The sequence below is a fragment of the Ranitomeya variabilis genome, chromosome 1 (genome assembly GCF_051348905.1).
Source record: "Ranitomeya variabilis isolate aRanVar5 chromosome 1, aRanVar5.hap1, whole genome shotgun sequence".
NCBI lineage: Eukaryota > Metazoa > Chordata > Amphibia > Anura > Dendrobatidae > Ranitomeya > Ranitomeya variabilis.
The window spans coordinates 1,092,811,565-1,092,831,473 of record NC_135232.1 but is presented as its reverse complement, the minus strand read 5'-3'; the positions used below and the strand labels follow the sequence as shown (position 1 = coordinate 1,092,831,473).

The following is a 19,909-nucleotide window of genomic DNA, read 5'->3' as shown; positions in this document are numbered from 1 at the left end:
ACCCCATTCTACTTAATGTACTTCTGATTAGGTGCTCACCTGAACCAAATCTTATTTAACAAAGGAAAGTATAAAAAACACTGCTGTGGTGTTCACAGTCCTCTTGCAATAGGACAAGTTAGATGGCAAAACAAGTGCTAGTAATATCCCAAAAGTAATAGAAATGAAAAAATAACTTTTAACCATGTCAAAGGAGTTGAAAAGAAAAGTCTTGAGTGAGTAAAATAAGGGCTCAATTCTGGCTTTACTAGCAGAGGGACACAGTATTGCCTCCATCCTTAAAATTTCTAAGATGGCAGTCTATTACAACAAGGTCAAGCAGCAGATATTGGTGACAAAGCTACAGTGACTGGGATGACCGTGATCCTATTCGAATATCACTCAGCAACCCCAGAATGACATCAAGTGACCTACAAAAGGAATGGCAAATGGCAGCTGGGGTGAAGCGCATGGCAAGAACAGTTCATAACAGGTTCCTAGAGGCAGGACTCAAGTCATGTAAAGCTAGAAAAAAACCTTTCATCAATGAGAAGCAAAGGAGAGCCAGGCTAAAGTTTGCCAAAGACCATAAGGATTGGATGATTGGACCATAGAGGACTGGAGTAAGGTAATCTTCTCAGATGAGTCTAATTTTCAGCTTTGCCCAACACCTGGTCGTCTAATGGTTAGACGGAGACCTGGAGAGGTGTACAAGCCACAGTGTCTTGCACCCACTGTGAAATTTGGTGGAGGATCGGTGATGATCTGTGGATGCTTCAGCAAGGCTGGGATTGGGCATGTTAATCTTTTGCTCAGGCAATGTTTCCCAAATGTGAGGACTGGTTTTTCCAGCAGGACAATGCCATGCCACACAGCTAGGTCAATCAAGGTGTGAATGAAGGACCACCACAAAATACCTGTCATGGCCAGCCCAATCTCCAGACCTGAACGCCATTGAAAACCTCTGGAATGTAATCAAGAGGAAAATGGATAGTCACAAGCCATCAAACAAAGAAGAACGGCTTAAATTTTTGTACCAGGAGTGGCATAAGGTCACCCAAAAGCAATGTGAAAGACTGGTGGAAAGCATGCCAAGACGCATGAAAGCTGTGATTAAAAATCCACAAAATATTGATTTCTGAACTCTTCGTGAGTTAAAACATTAGTATTGTTGTTTCTAAATGATTATGAACTTGTTTTCTTTGCATTATTTTGTTATTTTGACCATTTCTCATTTTCAGAAAATAAATACAAAATTTGTTGCTTGGAACTTCGGAAACATGGTGTCAGACGTTTATAGAATAAATGAACAATTTACATTTTACTCAAAAATATACCTATAAAGAGAAAAATCAGACAAACGGAACATTTTGCAGTTGTCTCTTAATTTTTGCCAGAGCTGTATAAGCCGAGGGGGGCATTTTTCAGCACAAAAAAATGTGCTGAAAAATTCAGCTTATACATGAGTATAATTAAGTGTAATTACTTTTTTATATATACTGTGTTTTTGAGGCACTAGTCAGGTGACATTCGTTCTTGCTGCCAACTTCATGCAGATACATAGCATATCATTTTTCCTTTGTAAAACCCGGAGGATTTTCAGATTACAAATTGGCGGTATGTAGGTGATTTGTAGACGCTCCCTGTGAAACTTACATTTTTATATTTTAATTCTGCCTCACGATGACTGGTATTGTGCACCAAATTATTTTATCCAAAGGAACAAGAACTAACACGTCAATGATAGAAAATCCTCCCCTTAATCTCTGTACAACAATAAGTCTGCTGTGATCATCCAGATAAGTGTAAGAAGGATGAAGGTTACCGCGTAGATAATTCTTCTACTTGACCACACAATGGAGTGACAGCTTTGGTTATACATCCAGGAGAAGTCACCTCAGTGATGGTGATATCCCAAGTGCAGCTCCAAAACAAAAGATAGGATTAGCGGCATTCCTGAGGATTAACCTCAGCTGAACCGCCGCCTCTTTGCTTCCTTTTCTGGTAAACGAGGATTTAATTAACCAGAGCCTACTCAGTTTATTATGGTTGGTCTTAATTCCAGATAATAAAAGGTGAGACCTTTTGTATGAACCGATAGAAACTAAATTCTACAATGACTTGTCAAGATATTTTACGAGAACGCCTGGAAGACGGGAAAATCATGTCCAGCTGTAGTGCCAGAGTGGAGAGCTTACGGAAAGGGTGGGTGTCGCATTCTTCAGGAAGTGGGTGCCGCTTGCTTGGAAATTCCTATATTAGGGCCTGAATTTTAGAGGCACACAGCCCAACAGGGCATTTGATATTTTCGATGACGCCATGTTTCTTCCTTGTAATGTTCCATCGTTATTTTATATTTCAACAGTTATATTTGCAGCAGAGATTGACTGCTGGTGAAACACCACCCTTCGCAGTATTCGAAAAACTGTATCATGGTGAATACTTATATTCTTCCAAAGACTGAAATGTGCAATATTTCAACCCTCCCTCCATTTTCATGGGTGGAGGTCCATAGTCCAACTATTAATGAGCAGCGTGGCCAGATCTATTATTACCAGATATTTTATGACGTTTACTGTTTAGAACAACTGTAGCATATAGAATGAATGAATCTCCACCATCTGTCCAATTTTCAGGAAAACGCGATAAAAGTGGTATTGATTTACGCAAGTCAGATTGAGGCCCCATGTGATATTAAAGGGAGTCTGGTGGCACAAACTGACAGTATAATCTAAGCTTATAGCCTTTTAGGGGACATAGCCCAATTAAAAATCCCACTTTCAGTGATCTCGTCACTGCCTCCGTTATGCAGAAACTGAAGCTTAATCAAGTATGTTAATTAGGCTGCTCGGTGCGCCCTGGGTGTGGCCAAGAGGCACTGTTCAGTCCAGTGGTTTTGCATGTCCCCGCCTCCCTCACCAGTGACCGACAGCGCTGACTTGCATGCAGGGAGCACCGTCTGCAGAGAAAGCTCAGGCAAGATGGCGGTTTCAATCACAAGTGAGGGAAGCGGTGATATGCAATATCAGTGGGCGGAATGGTGCACTAAACTTCTTGGGTTCACCAAGCATCCTAATTAGCATGTTTAATAAAACTTCAGTTTCTGTGGAGCGGAGGCAGCGATTAGAACACTTAATATACAATTTTTGTGTAGGGGCTTTATGCCCTACAGGGCTGTTCATACTGGAAGTTTGTGCTGACAGAATCCTTCTTCTGGAACCATGGCAGCAAATAATCCAGGAGTCATGTGGTTCATAAAAACCAAACTTTTACTTTGTGAATGACAGTCTGTACGGTATTTACAAGCAGATATAAAGGATAAGGCCCAACGGGTTGTAATCTTTCCCATGGGTACCGAATACAACTTTCAGCCCTGGTTCTCGGTATAGGGGGCATATCCCCCACTCCGGCTTTCCTAGCCCTTGGAGATCTTCCTCACCTCTAGCAGTATATCCGGATTGCAGTACCTTCCACCACATGTAATCTGAGTCCATCTTTTCCTGTAGCTTCACAAGCTGAGTGTGCCTCTGGCCCCCGAAGTCCATCTTGAGGTTGCCCCAGGCCATTAGACGGAATCACACGGAAGGGAATTTGCGGCAATCCACTGCCCCGAGTATTAGCCTTACGCTGTCCCTAGCAGCCTTAGTACTGCTACATTACTCACTGATGCCCTTGCATTGACTACACTTGCCACTAACGCTCAGTTCCCCCCTTCCAAACTGGAACGGCCACTACAGTTAACTCTGTCCCAGCTAACTGCAGCCCCAGTGGGTGTAATACCTTTGTCACATACATAGGGATCAAATACATTTAACCTTTGAGTGTCAGGGAGCAATCCATCAGCTCCCACCACTGTAACAATTGGATGGAGGCGTCTGTTAACAGCAATTGCCAAGCCTTACCACAGATTCTCAATGGCATTTCAGGACTGTAACTGGGATGTTCACACACATGAAAATGCTTTAATCTAAAGCATACATTTTAGATCTGGCAGTATGTTGATGGTCATTGTCCTGCTGGAAATTGAACGGTGTCACTCTTTCATTGTGACTGAAGAAAGGACTGTTATGTTATTTATTTGTACTGGAGAAAAGTTGTTTTCATTTTAGAGCTATAAAGTTTATGATGTACAAAAAAGTTTATGCTGTTTTGATATAAAAACCCTGTGCCGGTGCATATCCAAGCGGCTACCAGAGAGCTGAAATCCTACATGTGGAAATCCAAATGAGAAAAATATTCCATATGAACATATCCTGTGGCTAGGTTCACATGGAGGATTTTTTAGGAGGATTTTGAACCAGATCATATACATTTTTTAAGAGTTTTTTTTCACAACAAAGTTTCTGGATAAAAAATATAACATGTCTTTTGTGTTGGGTGAATTCTTTGTGGTATATGCTTCAAATTGTACGACATCAAGCCAAAAGCCTGCAAAAAAATCCCCAAAGGGTTAAAGTAATAGATTTTAGGGTAAAAAGGCTTAAAAAAGACTACCCTCATGGTGTGTTCACACTGAGGGTTTTTTACCTTGACTTTGGAGAGAATTCTGTTCTTCCTATTGATTTCTATTGGAAAAAAGGTAATACAATTCATATGGCATGTTTTTAACCTTCCTCTAGTGTTAGCTTTCTGTTACTCTTTCTTATGTTAACGGGTCGGTTTTGACCCGTGTCTTAAATCACCCCTAGGATACCCTAAAAACAGTTATTTATGATCCAATTTGTTTCTTACCTTTTAGTTACCTTGTTTGGGTTTCTCATCCATGGAAGGATTGATTTTAATATTTTTGTTGTGGCCCCCTGGGCCTTTCATTTGGGAGCATACCCTTCATTTTCAATATAAAAATATTGTCAAATGAACCTCAAGAGAATAATATAAACTTAAAAAAGTTTGTTACATTGCCTGACTATTACTGAAGAGTTTTAGAACACATTTCTTAAATGTAAAAAAAATATACATATATATATATATATATATATATATATATATATATATATATATATATACATATTATATTATTAACTCTAGTAACATCTATGGTGTTACGGGTCAATTTTGACCCATATCCAACTACTTTATGAAAAAGGCAAAAAACAGATTTTTTTTTTATAGAACTTTAATACAAATAAAAGATGAAAATTATATTAACATTAATAGCAATAATAATAAAAAGTAGCTTTTCTAGGTCAAACAAACAAACAACAATCAATCAAGCAAATCAAATCAACAGAAATCAAGTACTAGTTTTTAGATGCATTAGTATTTAGATGCATGTGTGTCAAAAAGTGACACTTTGTGTGTTCTTTGCAGAGGTATTTTTTGCAGGCGAAGCACGATGTGTTTGTCTTTCTGTCCTTATTGCTAGGGCAGACCTGACACCTCTTTCTTTTAGAATCAAGTGGTCTCACTGGGGTTGTGGCTGTTGTGGTTGATGTTGAGGCAGGCCTGGTTGAGAAGGAAGCTGGTGATGATGCTCTTTGTGTTGCTGTGGGTGTGGACGAAGCACTTGTTGAGCTCTGGAGTTGTCGGACCAAGGCTGCAGCGGCTGGGTCTCGGGGCACTCGTTCCCTTTGGTCAATGTGCGCCTTGACAAGGGATCTTCCTAGTTCCTCAAGAAACATCCTCCGCTTGTTTTTTTTCTTTGAATTCCATCCTTGGTGAATGTGGGTCCACAACACAAATGAATTGCATGCTGACACATCAAGGATGTTGTAAAATACAACCATTGGCCATCTCCTAGTCATTCGCTGGCAAGTGTAGGTGGCAGTCAGCTTGTCCAGGTTGTCCACTCCTACTTTGTTTTTGTTATAGTCCAGGATGATTCTGGGCTTTTTCTCACTTCCTGATGACACAGCTGCATCTTTGTGAAGTGTGGACATCAGTACCACCTTCCGTCGTTATTTGGGGCAGTATGAAACAGCAGTGGTGGTGTCTGTAAAAACAAACTTTGAGGAAAGTGGAGCCCTGTCCTTCATCTGCAACAATTCAGCGGGCAGCTCAGGTTTGTTTTTTTTCACTGTGCCCACCATGGTGATTTTCCTCCTGAGAAGTTCTTGTCCAAGGTCATAGCTGGTAAAAAAAATTGTCACAAGTAATGTTGTGACCCTGCAGTCCAGTAGTCATATCGAGGACTACACGTTTTCCTTGGTTTTTTTCAGGGATGCCGCTTGCAGACTTGCCTGTGTAAATCTGTAGATTCCATGCATAGCTAGTTTTTGCATCACAGGCTGCCCAGATTTTTATGCCGTATTTGCCTGGCTTACTTGGCATGTATTGCCGGAAGGGACATTTTCCGCAGAAAGGGAGAAAACGTTCGTCTACTGTCACCTCTGGCCCTGGGTTGAACATCAGTGGAAGGAGCTGCACCCATTTCTCCCAAACATCCCTGATAGGAGCAAGTTTGTCAGATTTTGTTCTGGTGTCTCTGTTATCAAATCTGAGGACTCTTGATATCATTTGAAACTTTTGAAGTGACATTGTTGCCCGGAAAATATTCCTGCCTGTCAATGCGTCCCAGAAACTATCAGTGGCCTCATTGCAGGATTTGTACACTCCAGCAAGGAGAAGAACACCAATGTAGGCATCCAGGACATCATGAAGGTCATTCCACATGTTGCCGTGGACTTTTTTTTCCTTCAAGGTTTGTCATAGCAATGACTTTTTTTATTGACAATGGCATAAACAGATCAAAACATGTCTTGATGTCACTTACTCTTGTCACAGCAAACCTTGTGATCCCAGGGGTCATTTTTATGACATTTGCAGCATCTGCCCTGCCATGTACATCTGGAGGTACTGAGCTCCAACTGATCTTGCCACTTTTGGATTTGAATCTTTCTGCGGGAGCAGCTTCAGCACCAGTGACCTCCTCATCAGACTGATCAGAACTGTCTGTGTCTTCCGGTTGATACTCCACATCATCTTCCTCCTCAGAAACCTGTTCATCTGTATCAGTTTGCTGCTGTGTGTCCTCTGGTTCATTATCATCTAAGATATAATCCAGAATTTGGCTTACATCAAATCTTCTCATTGTTGCATGTGTAAACTGGAGATGTATACTCTGCAAAGTACCAACTCTAAGCTGATTTGGCCATACATGCCTGGACATGTCCCTAACTCAAGTTGTTGGAGGTAGAGCTGGCTGTGGGCTGTTGGTTTATACTGTGTTTATGAGTTCAGTTTTGGGACTTATTATTTTTTTTTACTCTTATATTAGACCTGGGTCGAAACTGACCCCAACAACACAAATGTTATAATTTTAATAAGAGCATTTTACAATTTAGTAAAATAGTTTTATTTTATTGTATTTTGTTTTAAAATAAGTTCCTGAAAAAGTCAAAAAGTCTTGATGCAATAAACAAATGTATGTAGAATTTGTATGCATTTAAAACCTAAAACGGGTCGGTCACGACCCTGACACTAGAGGAGACACAAAACACTGTTCTATGGAAAAAAAATAAAAAAATAATTGAGATGTCAAGTCTTTAATTCCTCCAATACACCTACACATGCCATCTGTGATTCTCTGCCTCTGCAGCCCACCGTTTCATTGCTGGAATCTGGTTGGCAAAGGGAAAACCTGACATATCATCCATGTTTGGACACACCTTCTCATTTAAAGATTTTACATTCACACTGAAGGCATCAAGACTATGAATTAACACATGTGGAATTATATACTTAACAAAAAAGTGTGAAACAACTGAAATTATGTGTTATATTCTAGGTTCTTCAAAGTAGCCACCTTTTGCTTTGATGACTGCTTTGCACACTCTTGGCATTCTCTTGATGAGCTTCAAGAGAGATTGGATCGCCCCCACGCGTAAGGGCAATGGGGTACTCGGTACCGGGTCCTTCTCAGTTCAGGGGATGTCACAGTGGCCCGACCCGGTCCGTGGCCCTTTGAGGGGCGTCCGATACACAGGGGAAAGTTTGTATAATGTTCGTGATGCCACCTGTGGTATTCGGTCAGGGTGACCGACGCTGCTTAGGGGTCCGCTGGGGTGATGTTATGGCAGCTAGATGGTATACCTTCCCACAGGTGAAGTGTATCCCAAGGGCTTCCCAGAAATATAGGTGGTGATGGTGGATGTTGTAAGGCGCAGTGAAGAACGAGGACACAAGGTTGCAGTCTCTTTACCTTTTACTGGAGGCTTCAGCATCCACAGTCCAGGGTACAGACCACAGGGCAGGCAGAGTCCGGCCGGTCCGAAGGCAAATTCAGAGTCCCCTTATCCAGGTGGAAATCAGTAGCCTTCCTACTAGCGCCTGTGTGTTGTAGTACCTCCCTGCTGAGCTTCTCGGTAAGGTCCTCACAACTCTTGTAGATGTTATTTCTTCCTCTCTGTCCCCCAGATGATATGGATAGGACAAACCCATATCACTGATGGCCTGAGGCTTGTTTATAGGGACCCTAGAGACGCCCCGACCCCACAATTTGCCACTGTGTCTTCTTAGGTATTAAGGTCGGGCAGCCAACTTGGAATTGACTGTTCTGCCGGTCTTTGAAGTAAAGCGTAGAGTCAATTACTCCCTCGGTGTTCCGGCCACCGGCTACGCACCTCAGAAGGAGGCAGCCTTTACAGGGCAGAACGCCTCTCGGTGTTTTCTCCTTGTGCTGTGATCTCGTTTCTCACTCTCTACAATACAATTCTCTTCGTGTCCTTTCTTAGGATACTGCCGCACGTGGGGCAGGCGCAGCTCTGTAGCTTTCTGTCTCGCTAGGCCTCTGTCAGGATCCCACCCCTGACAGGGACCCTCTGTCTGCAGCTCAGATGTTCCTCCTTTCCCCCTGTCTGCCTGACAGGTGTTGCCTGGGCAAAGCCCAGTCAGCTTCTTTCTAACTTTCTATCCAAACCACCAGTTTTACCCTTCTGTGAGGAGTGCCCTAGTAGATAGGAGCATAGCTCCCCCTGGTGGATTGGAGTGTGAAGTGTTGTGTTTGGTTTGTGATACCTGGAAAGATGGACTCCTTTATTACCTTCAGACGTAATATCACTCCCCCTGGTGGAAGAATAATATTACTGCAGGAACCAGGACTCTGGGGCGCTGCACTAGTCCCTGGGAATGGTTTTCATTTCACAGGTGTGCCCTGTCAGGTTTAATAATAGGTGTGTTGTAGTTGTTAAACTGGATTGATAAACCATGTGTGCAAATACAGACTTGAAAAGTTAAATGTATTGTTTTTTTTTAAATAAAAGTCAACCTTCTTCCCAAACATGATGTCATAAGAAATGGTAGGTAGGTCCATGTCCAAAAAGTCAGCATTTGCTAAAAAACAATGTATTGGTGTGGTGTGTTGTACCTATACCCTAAAATTTGACTAGTTAAACGGATGTTGAAAAAAAAAATTATTTGCGACACACTATTTTTCAAGCAGACAGTCACAGTTCAATTTCTGTTTTTAGGTGAAAATTTTCTTCTGAAATATAAAAAAACAAAACAAAATAGTTCCCCCTTTCTCTGATGCTGATTTCAGATTTTTTTTCTTCCAAAAGTATTGTACTGGCTTTCTGCTGCTTTTATAGCACATTATGAAATAAGAAAAATAAAAAATTTAAATGCAGCAGGACAAATATCAGCTCCACCATATCACTGATCAATCACACTGAGTCCAGCAATTCTGCTGGCACCTCTTCTATCTCTCTGCTTCAATCAATGGAATATCTGTATTATTCACTAACGACTAGAGATGGATCCACGGAGGATAGGATTCTAGTTGAATTTAGTGGTTTCGCGCAAGTTGAGTCTCCCACCAGGGCCGTGGGGTACTCGGTACCAGGTCCGGTCGCACATAAAGGGGTGGTCACGGTGGCAGCGACCCGGTCCATGGCCCTGGGCGCCCAAGTAAAAGGGACGGTCTTTAAAGGGGTTGTGGAAATAATGAAAGTTTGTGACGCCACCTGTGGTTCTCGGTCAGAGGTGGCCAATGCTGCTTAAAGGGGTCCTCTAGGGGCGATGGTGCTGCAGCAAATAAGGTGTTGCTTCCCACAGGTGAAGCAGGATCCCCAGGGCTCCCAGTGTGTTTGGCAAGGATGGTGAATGCCGGCAAATAAATGGAGGACACAGGGTCGCAGTCTTTACCTTGTTTACTGGTGTTCAGCAGCCTCAGTCCAGGGTACCGGCAACAGGTGTAGATGGAGTCAAGGCAGACTGAAGACAAGTTGAAATCCCTTTGACAGGTCAGTTTGGGAGCCTTCCGCTATGCGCTGGTCTGTAGTCCCTTGCTGCCTGTAGTTGTCCAGCAAGGTCCTCTTTTTTTCCCTATCCAGGGACAGTACCTGCACAGTAGGTAACTTGAGCCATTTCTTTGGGGTCTGTCTACGGTGACTCCAGGCTCTAGTTGTTGCTGTACCTCAGGTGTTATGTGGGCAAGTCCCTTAAAGTTTCCTGCCCTTCGGTTCTGCCGTGGGACCTGTAGTTCCTCATGACCTCGGGCTCCCGGTGCCCAGTTTCTGCGCTCAGCTTAGAAGGGGACCAGTTGCAGCCCTCCTCTAGCTCCTAAGTCCCTTTGTGCTCCTTCACTGTCTGCTACCAACTGTCAACTGTCCTCTTGTCTGCACCAGACTAACTGACTCCTCCCGGCCAGGATGTATATAGGGAAGTTCCCCTTAAACTGGGTTTAGAGCTCCCCCTTCTGGCCTGGAGTTAGAAAGTGTTGCATGTAAGGGTGCCACACAAGCACAAAATTTGAGATTCAATTTGCAGGCGTCAGAGAGCAAGCTTGGCCGTGAAGACATCTAGCAGATGATCACACCTTGTACAGTGGTGGTCAGTACCTGGGCCATCATAGATCAGTGGTTCCCAGCGGAGCACAGTCTGTACGGCAGTCGTTTTCTATCTCCAATTCACTCGTTAAGTCTCTCTCTTCTATAGAGAATAAGCTTATGTGGTCAGTGGGGTCCCCAATTTCTCTCCTCTCTCCCATGTTTATTTTACCAAGCAATTGGAAGCTTTCCAGTGTTGACATGTGCACTAATTTATTTGTGGTAGAACAAATTGTGAAGGAAAATTTGTCAAAGTCAGCGAATGTGAATTTCTGCCCATCTCCACTGATTACTACACTAATCTTTTTGACTGCTGCAGTTATATATATTGATGTATGGAATATTTGTCATGTTTTTAGATCTATCTCTTACCATCTTTATTGCTGAGCTGTGAGCTTTGATCACCTCTCACTATCTTAAATTACCCCAAAAGTGGCTGCTGCATTCCCTGCCTCGGCTTTTATACAGGCTATGATAGTACCTCCTGATGGGATGTGCTATACTCATCAAAAGCAACCACAAAATATAACCTTCCTATTACTATCAATGGGATAACAATTACAGTACACATGGTGCTCTTATTTTCCAAATTTTTTCAGCAACATATCAGTTTTTGGATAGAAAAGGAGGACCTGAGTCACCATATATTATGAAATACATTTTGTACAAAAAACTTCATTTCATAATATATGGTGACTCAGGTCCTCATTTTCTATGCATTATTTACTGGAGTCAATATATTAGTGGATATTGTAATAATTGAAGACTGGTCATTTATATTTCATATCAATTTTTGGGTTGTTTCGGCTAAAAAAATCGTTACAAAGTTGACCATTAAATCAATAGAAACAAAAAGTTTAAAAAAACCCAAAACTTGACAAATAAAAGAAAAACACACAAAAACTGTCACAACTAATTTTTGGAGACGTGACAGCTCTGGTTCTGCTTTAATTTAAACGTGTTTTTTACTTTTGGGCCAGCAAGGGTTAATGTCAATTTCCTTGCTGGCAGCTGCTGTGTTGCTGGTCAGCTGATGTGGGTGGTGACCACTCCCACCAAACTTTAAATAGTCACATGATGCATCAGCTGACTGTTGGTAATAGAGTTTATCTCTGAAGACTAGAGAGGAGTTTGGAGCTCTCTGGTGCCAGCAGTTTATCAGCTGCTTCGGTGGAGTTTGAGGTCCCGGTTCCGTATCCTCTGCTGTGTGAAGCTTTGCAGCAGAGGCTTGAGCTAACTTTTTGTTGTTCCTTTCCTTGTCTGTCTCATGCTTGTCACTACCCCCCAGTGTTGATATCATCTGCAGTGGTGAGGCTAGCGTCATTGCTGACCAGTGCACTAGCCAGGGTATAGTGAGGTGACAGCTAGGGACTAGGCACGTGACAGCGGGTGGGGGGGAGGACCCACATAGGGTGTTAGGGGGGCTTAGGGAAAGGCTCAGACTGTTGTTAGGAGGTGCCCCATCCCTTGTTCCTTACTGTTAGGGCCTTCCTCTCCCTTTTTCCATCCCATTGTTTGTGTGTGTTGTGCTGTCCGCCGGACTTTCCCACTCCCGAGCGTGACAAAAACTGTATGAACATAAGCTAAGTATTTTCACAATTGTTGCACAACCCTATTTAATGGGAAACCTCAGCATAATGTTGTGTGAATGCAGTCATATGGTAATGCAGAAAGCCATGTTATTGATCCATCCATGAACCAAAAATGGATTGTAATTCTTCTTGTGCGATTAGGAAAGACTTTCCTGCTCTGAGCAATGATACAGTCTTGGTGCTTATGCACACAACAGTTTTATAGCTCTGTACTAAGGCTGCAGTAAAAGTGCATAGAGCATCATTATCTACCTTCATATGTCTCCAATGTGATACAAAGGCAGACAGGGTTTTTTGTGATTCTCTACAAAGAATTGTGTCGTGTTCTAGTGAAGAATATTATTTTTCTTGCAGGTGTATCTGCTTCTTATGCAATATGAAATCCTCCCATCTCACCTTGGAAACCCTGCTCTTTGGAATGATCTTCCTCATACAGTTGGAAGGTACGGATCAATGGAAGGGACCGGGCACAACCCCAAATTTGGAAAATATTGTTATTGGCAGGTGTTATGACTACATTGAAACCGTGAATCCTTCTGTGGGGTAAGTGCCGTAAGCTACAATAATCAGTATTGGCTCTTAACAGGAGTTACCTAATGTATCTGCTGTAATGGGAGCCGATTCCCAGACACTAATGGTAATGGCATTTCTTACAGAGGCGGCTGTATTCTCTTTGTATATTATGGAGTCATGTCAACTTGCACCTGTTCACGCTTGCTTTACCCTATTCATAGGTGGTGGTCATTTTTTTTTTTATTCCCGTATCTCCCACACGTGGCCACATTTGAGACAATTACTCCTCAAGCTTTGTGGTAAACTAGGTTCTCCATTACTGGGCTCTTCAGGACAGAGAAACTTTTTGGTAGGCTATGGTTGGTTATATAAAAAACAGAATGCTGCATACAAGCAAAGAGTCATCTGCTCACTATTATTAGACAGTTCTTATAATTAAAAAAATATTTATATATTGTGAGGCAGTGATGGGAATCATATACAAGGGTCGTTGTGTGTCCAGCAGGATGTGTGGGGAGACATACTGAACCAACTGGAGAGCATTGTAATTACAGCCACAGCTGTGGTTACAACGCAAAATAAAAGTGTGGACTGGGTCAAGTTATTTGACCAAGTCAGATTTAAGATAACCTGACATTGGCTTTCATGTTTGGAGAGACCTGTAGGAAGGTGGTGAGAAAGATCTCTCCTTCCACTCAGGGTCTTGCAAGTGGCCCACATTTAGTCCTGCAGGTAAAGGTTGGGTGTGTCCAGGGCTGGCTGGCACTTTTCAGCCTGGGGAGCAATCACAAGGCAGTGGCCCTCGAGTTGCGGTGGCCCTCCTTTTCCCTGCTTATCTCTGTCCATTGCATTAAAGTAGCAGAGATAACAGGCTTTAAAAACAAGTTCCATAGTTTTTCTCCCCAATCGCAGCTGTGTGCCGGCCGGCCGCCGCGTGTACAATCCAATGAGTCACTTCCTGGTACAGGCCTGAATGCGCAGGCGTGGAGAATGCCTGTATTCACACAAGGTTGCCATCGCAGCGCCGCATAGACAAACAGAGCGGCGCCTGCGCATTAAGAGAGAGTCCAATAGGCAGCTTACTACAATAAGCCCAATTGCGCAGGCGTGAAGATCGCCTGTCTCACATGGAGTTGCCATATCAGCGCCGCATACACCAATGAAACAGTAGTTCAATAGGTACCCTCCTGAAAAAAGCCTGATTGCACAGGTTCTAAGAGCGCCTGTCCTATACGACGTTGCAGTAGCAGCGCCGCATATGTAAGTAGAGCGGCGCCCGCGCAATAAGGGGCGAAAATGCCAGAGCAAAATAAATAATTAAATCACTTCACACATTGGACACTTCTATGGAGGTGCTAGAAATGTCAATCACACCATAGAATAACATAGTAACGCTAGTCAAAAGAAAAGAGAAAAAGGAAGGAAGGTGACGCCTATATAGATATATACAAGTAAGGTACTGAAAGAGAGAGGGCTGTCCAATCATATGATAAATACGGCGAATCAGATACTAGCAACTCCTAGTGTACTCCTGTGTACACCTATTAGGGTCATTCTGTCATCAAGGGTGGTGCCATCTATTGTATTTATCAGGATTGTATGAGTGCATATTATGCCATGTTTTGGTAGGATTGTTGCTCATTCTGTTTACCCCTAGGGATTACCCATGGGTTTGCCCTGTTACATCTTGAGTGCACATTTAGTGGTGTCCATATAGGCACCCTCCCATAGAGGTCTGCCTATTTTTTTCTGGCGCAGGTGTCAGTCTTATTATAGGCTGTGTTTGGAAGGAACAAGTATGTTACCTTTTTTAATTGTTTTTAATTGTGTTTTTTTCTTAATGCATGTTTCATGTTTGTTAATATTCACTAATAAAGCTGTGTTTATATTTTGTTTAAATCCATCGTGTGGTGATCCCCATTCATGACCTTCCTTTTCTGCTCTTGTTTTTTGCCATACATATTTGTTGGTCAGGGTTATGATCCCACTGTGTGTACCGTGGTGCCCCCTTAAACATATACGATTAGGGGTAACGTTAATGTCATCGCGCCGCCTGCGTGAGCACACTGAAGTCTCAGGAAGCTGCGGTCTGCAGCTTATGAGACAGACTAGGGCTGCCACTAGGAATTTCGGGGCCCCATAGTGGCTAAAATTTCGGGCACCCTTGAGACTCCACCCAGGCTCCACCCCAGCACATTCATAACCAGCAGCTTTTCTTCTGGCCAAAATAATTTTTAAGCTGCCACCACAACACGGTAGACTCTTTCGGCCGGGCCCTACTTTACTCTAAACTATTAAAAATAAATATATTTTTATGTATTTTCCTTTAAGGGAATGAGTCACATACATTTTTTTTAAACAACCATTAATACCACATACAAGGGACAAATATCGTCACATCATGATCAGACCACATATTACCACCACATAGTGACCGAATAATACCACATATAAGGAACAAATACCGCCACACCATGGCCAGACCACATATTATCACCATATAGTGCCTGAATATTACCACATACAAGGAACAAATACCACCACACCATGACCAGACCACATATTACCACCACATAGTGACTGCATACTACAATACTGATCATTAATTTAAAAAAAGCACAATACTAAGTGCCATTGTACACAGGAACTCTACAGTGTACAGGTAATACAGTGATCACTGGTGACATTATACACAGGAGCTCTGTATAAAGTATCAGTGTACAGGTAATACAGTGATCACCAATGATAATGTACACAGAAGCTCTGTATATAGTGTCAATGTACAGGTACTACAGTGATCACCAGTGACATTATACACAGGAGCTCTGCATATAGTATACAGTGTATAGTGTCAGTGTACAGGTAACATACTGACTCACCAGTGACGTCTCTTGCTGAAGTCCTTCATCTTTGCTTTTCTTTTTCATCCAGCACAGACGCCATCACTTCTTCCAGCCAGGACTCATCTCTGCATAAAATAACACAGTTACCTAGAGCACAGCTTCCAGAGCACATTCCCCACATTTTCCCTTTCTTGTACACTACACATCTGAATACAGAGGTGCACCCACAATCAATATATAATTGGTTATTATGCAACCCACCATTCCAAATATAAATTATAATCCACCACTTTGCACCCACTAACTATAAATAGCCACTTTCCCCATTTAATATATAAATTAATTAGCACCTGTACTTTTTTCCCCCAATTCATTACCAGTCACTTCATCATCAACACCCCCCACTGTGTACCTCCTGCTCTAGCCCTAACCCCGATTCATTATATTTACATGTACCACCCACCCCAATTCATTGTCATGTCTTACTCTCCCACCCTCTATTCATTATCAACAGCTCTACCCCACATTCAATACATCATTTACTCTCCCACCCTCATAATTCATTATTTGCTCTCCTCCTAGATCATCATTTGCTCTCCCCACCCCCACCTTCAATTCATCATTTGCTCTCCCCACCCCCACCTTCAATTAAATTGATGTCCCCTTCCCTCACACTGAATTCATGATTTGCAGTCCCCCATCCTCTCCCCCACTTCATCAATTGCAGTCCCCCACTTTAATTTGAAGTCCCCTTACTTCATCCATTACAGTCCCCTATCACCCCCTCACTTCATCTGCAGTGCCCCTATCCCCCTTTCATTTCATCATGTGTAGTCCCCCTCAGACACACTTCATCATGTGCATTCCTCTTCCCCCCACTTCCTCATGTGCAGTCCCCCTTACCCCGCCACTTCATCATGTGCAGTCTCCCTTACCCCCACTTCATCATGTGCAGTCACCCTTACCCCCACTTCATCCTTTGCAGTCCCCTTTATCCCCCACTTCATGTGCAGTCCCCCTTACCCCCACTTCATCATGTGCAGCCCCACTCCCCCACTTTATCATGTGCAATCCCCTTACTCTCCTCCACTTCATCATGTGCAGTCCCCCTTAACCCCCATTTCATGTGCAGCCCCACTCCCCCCACTTCGTCATGTGCAGTCCCCTTTACCCCAACTTCATGTGCAGCCCCACTCTCCCTTCATCATGTGCAGTCCCCCTTACCCCCATCATCATGTGCAGCCCAACTCCATCATGTGCTGCCCCACTCCCCCAACTTCATCATGTGCAATCCCCCTTACTCCCCTCCACTTCATCATGTGCAGCCCCCTTACCCTCCACTTAATGTGCAGCCCCACTCCCCCGACTTCATCATGTGCAGCCCCCCTTACCCTCCACTTCATGTGCAGCCCCACTCCCCCACTTCATCATGTGCAATCCCCCTTACTCCCCCCACTTCATCATGTGCAGTCCCTCTTACCCCACACTTCATGTGCAGCCCCCTTTAACAGTCTCCTTTAACCCCCTGTAACAAAACACTCCGGGATTGCCTTTGCTGGGGTCAAAGGTCACGTGGTTTGTGCATTGAATTCTGAGGCGACAGCAGGTTTCCGAGTTGGCTGACCTCAGGTCAGGTTTATTAAAGTGAAAGCAACATAGAAAAAACAAAACATAAAAATAAATCCTAGCCTGTCTGGCACTAACTAAACCAATACGTTGCTATCTTAACAACTGGGGGGCTTCTCCCACCCAGCTAACAACACACAGTACTTGAGCACAGCTCTCACTCACGTTTGTCTCACACAGACAGGCAATCTGTGTGCCCCAGGCTGACGACGGAAACCCCCAGCTGGTCATCCTTTATTCCTGCACTTATTAACCCCTCGGTATCCTGAAGATACTGAGCGGCCTAGCTCACATAGGACAAGTACCTGGGCGAGATATATCTGCCCCCGACTACCAGACCGAACTGACTCTTACATATCCCCCCCTTTGCTCAGACCGCTCCGGTCGAGCAAGAGCACTCCTGAAACAGTGCACTCGGGACAGGGCATCAGCATTCCCCATCTGCATCCCGGGGCGGTGCTCCACCGTAAAAGAGTACGCCTGCAGAGCAAGGAACCACCGGGTTACCCGACTATTACGGTCCTTGTGGAGGTGCATCCACTTGAGAGGGGCATGGTCCGTGACCAGCCTAAACTTCCTACCCGCCAGGTAATACTTGAGGGAGTCGAGAGCCCATTTAATGGCTAGGCACTCTTTTTCAACTACGGCATACCTCTGCTCATGTACATTCAGTTTCCGGCTGAGGTAGAGGACCGGGTGTTCCACTCCGTCCCTCACCTGTGAAAGTACAGCTCCGACACCAGTATCAGAGGCATCAGTTTGCACCACAAACTCGCTGCTGAAATCAGGAGCCACTAGCACTGGCTGAGAGCACAAAGCCCGTTTCAGGCTGTGGAAGGCCTCTTCAGCAGTCGAGGTCCATTTTACCATGACGGAACCCTTCCCTTTGGTAAGGTCCGTCAAAGGGGTAGCCATGGCTGCAAAATTGGGTTTGAACCGGCGATAATAGCCGGCAATTCCCAGGAAAGCTTGCACTTGTTTCTTGTTCACTGGTTGCGGCCAGCCCTGAATTGCCTGTATTTTGTCGATCTGTGGTTTAACCACTCCTCTGCCAATCACGTAGCCCAAGTAGCGGGCTTCTTCAAGTCCGATGTGGCATTTCTTGGGGTTCGCCGTTAAGCCCGCGCCTCGTAGGTCATCAATCACTGCCTGTACCTTCCGGAGGTGAGTTTCCCAGTCCATGCTGTAAATTACGATGTCATCCAGGTAGGCCGAAGCGTACTGCCTGTGGGGCCTCAAGACTCGATCCATCAATCTCTGGAACGTTGCTGGAGCTCCGTGAAGTCCAAACGGCATGTAGACATACTGGAACAGACCTTCCGGTGTAGCAAATGCCGTCTTCTCTCTGGCCGCCTCCGCCAGAGGGATCTGCCAGTACCCCTTTGTTAGATCCAGGGTCGTAATGTATCGGGCTTTACCAAGCCGGTCGATTAACTCATCGACCCGGGGCATAGGGTACGCATCAAATTTAGAAACCGCATTCAGTTTCCTAAAGTCATTACAAAACCGGATGGAGCCATCCGGCTTAGGTACCAACACGATTGGCCTGGACCAGGCGCTGTGCGACTCCTCAATGACTCCTAAGTCCACCATTGCCATTACTTCCCGGGAGACGGCTTCACGGCGCGCTTCCGGGATCCGGTATGGCTTCGCATGAACTGTGACCCCAGGTTCTGTGACAATTTCATGTTTCACCAGCTTAGTCCGGCCAGGTTTTTCCGAGAAAAACTGTCGGTTCTGTAACAAACACTGCTTAACCTCAGATTTTTGTCGTTCCGAGAGAGTCTCGGCAATCTGCACCTCCGGTACGGTAGGTGAGCAAACCGGATGGGGCAGATCCGCCGTTAGGGCAGAGAGGTCTTTCCAGGGCTTTATCAGATTCACATGATAAATCTGTTCTGGTTTTCTCTTACCAGGCTGGTACACTTTATAGTTCACTTCACCAACTCTACCTACGATCTCAAAGGGACCCTGCCATTTCGCCAGAAATTTACTATCTACCGTAGGGATCAGGATCAACACCCTATCCCCAGATGCAAATGTACGGACCTTAGCGCCTCTATCATAACTTTGCCTCTGTGCTCCCTGGGCCTGTAGCATATGGTCCTTAACAATGGGCATCACAGCGGCAATACGGTCCAGCATTTGTGTTACATGGTCGATCACCGTTTTAAAGGGAGTGACTTGTCCTTCCCAGGTCTCTTTTGCGACGTCCAACAGTCCACGGGGACGATGGGCGTACAACAGCTCGAAAGGCGAAAAGCCTGTGGAAGACTGGGGAACTTCCCTAATGGCAAACAGCAAATAGGGTAACAAGTAATCCCAGTTCTTCCCATCTTTGTCTATCGCCTTCCGGAGCATCTGTTTTAAGGTTTTGTTGAACCGCTCAACCAGGCCATCTGTTTGGGGGTGATAGACAGATGTACGCAACGGATCTATTTGTAAGAGTCGGCAGAGCTCCTTCATTACCTTCGACATAAAGGGAGTCCCCTGGTCGGTGAGTATCTGTTTTGGAATTCCCACCCGACTAAACACTTGTACCAATTCCTTGGCAATCGTCTTGGTAGCTGTGTTACGCAAAGGAATGGCT

The 19,909-nt window shown here is 44.2% G+C and overlaps 1 protein-coding gene across 4 annotated transcripts in view; it reads left to right on the top strand.

The window, feature by feature from the left end:
• Window positions 1-19,909, top strand: part of LOC143788907 (ADP-ribosyl cyclase/cyclic ADP-ribose hydrolase 2-like) — a 75,028-nt gene that overhangs the window by 21,318 nt on the left and 33,801 nt on the right. For all 4 annotated transcript variants that reach the window (XM_077278945.1, XM_077278969.1, XM_077278897.1 and 1 more), the window contains one exon: window positions 12,692-12,880. In XM_077278945.1, coding sequence (XP_077135060.1) covers window positions 12,714-12,880 — 167 coding nt within the window. In that variant the 5' untranslated portion in view covers window positions 12,692-12,713. The remainder of the gene's footprint in view (window positions 1-12,691; window positions 12,881-19,909) is intronic.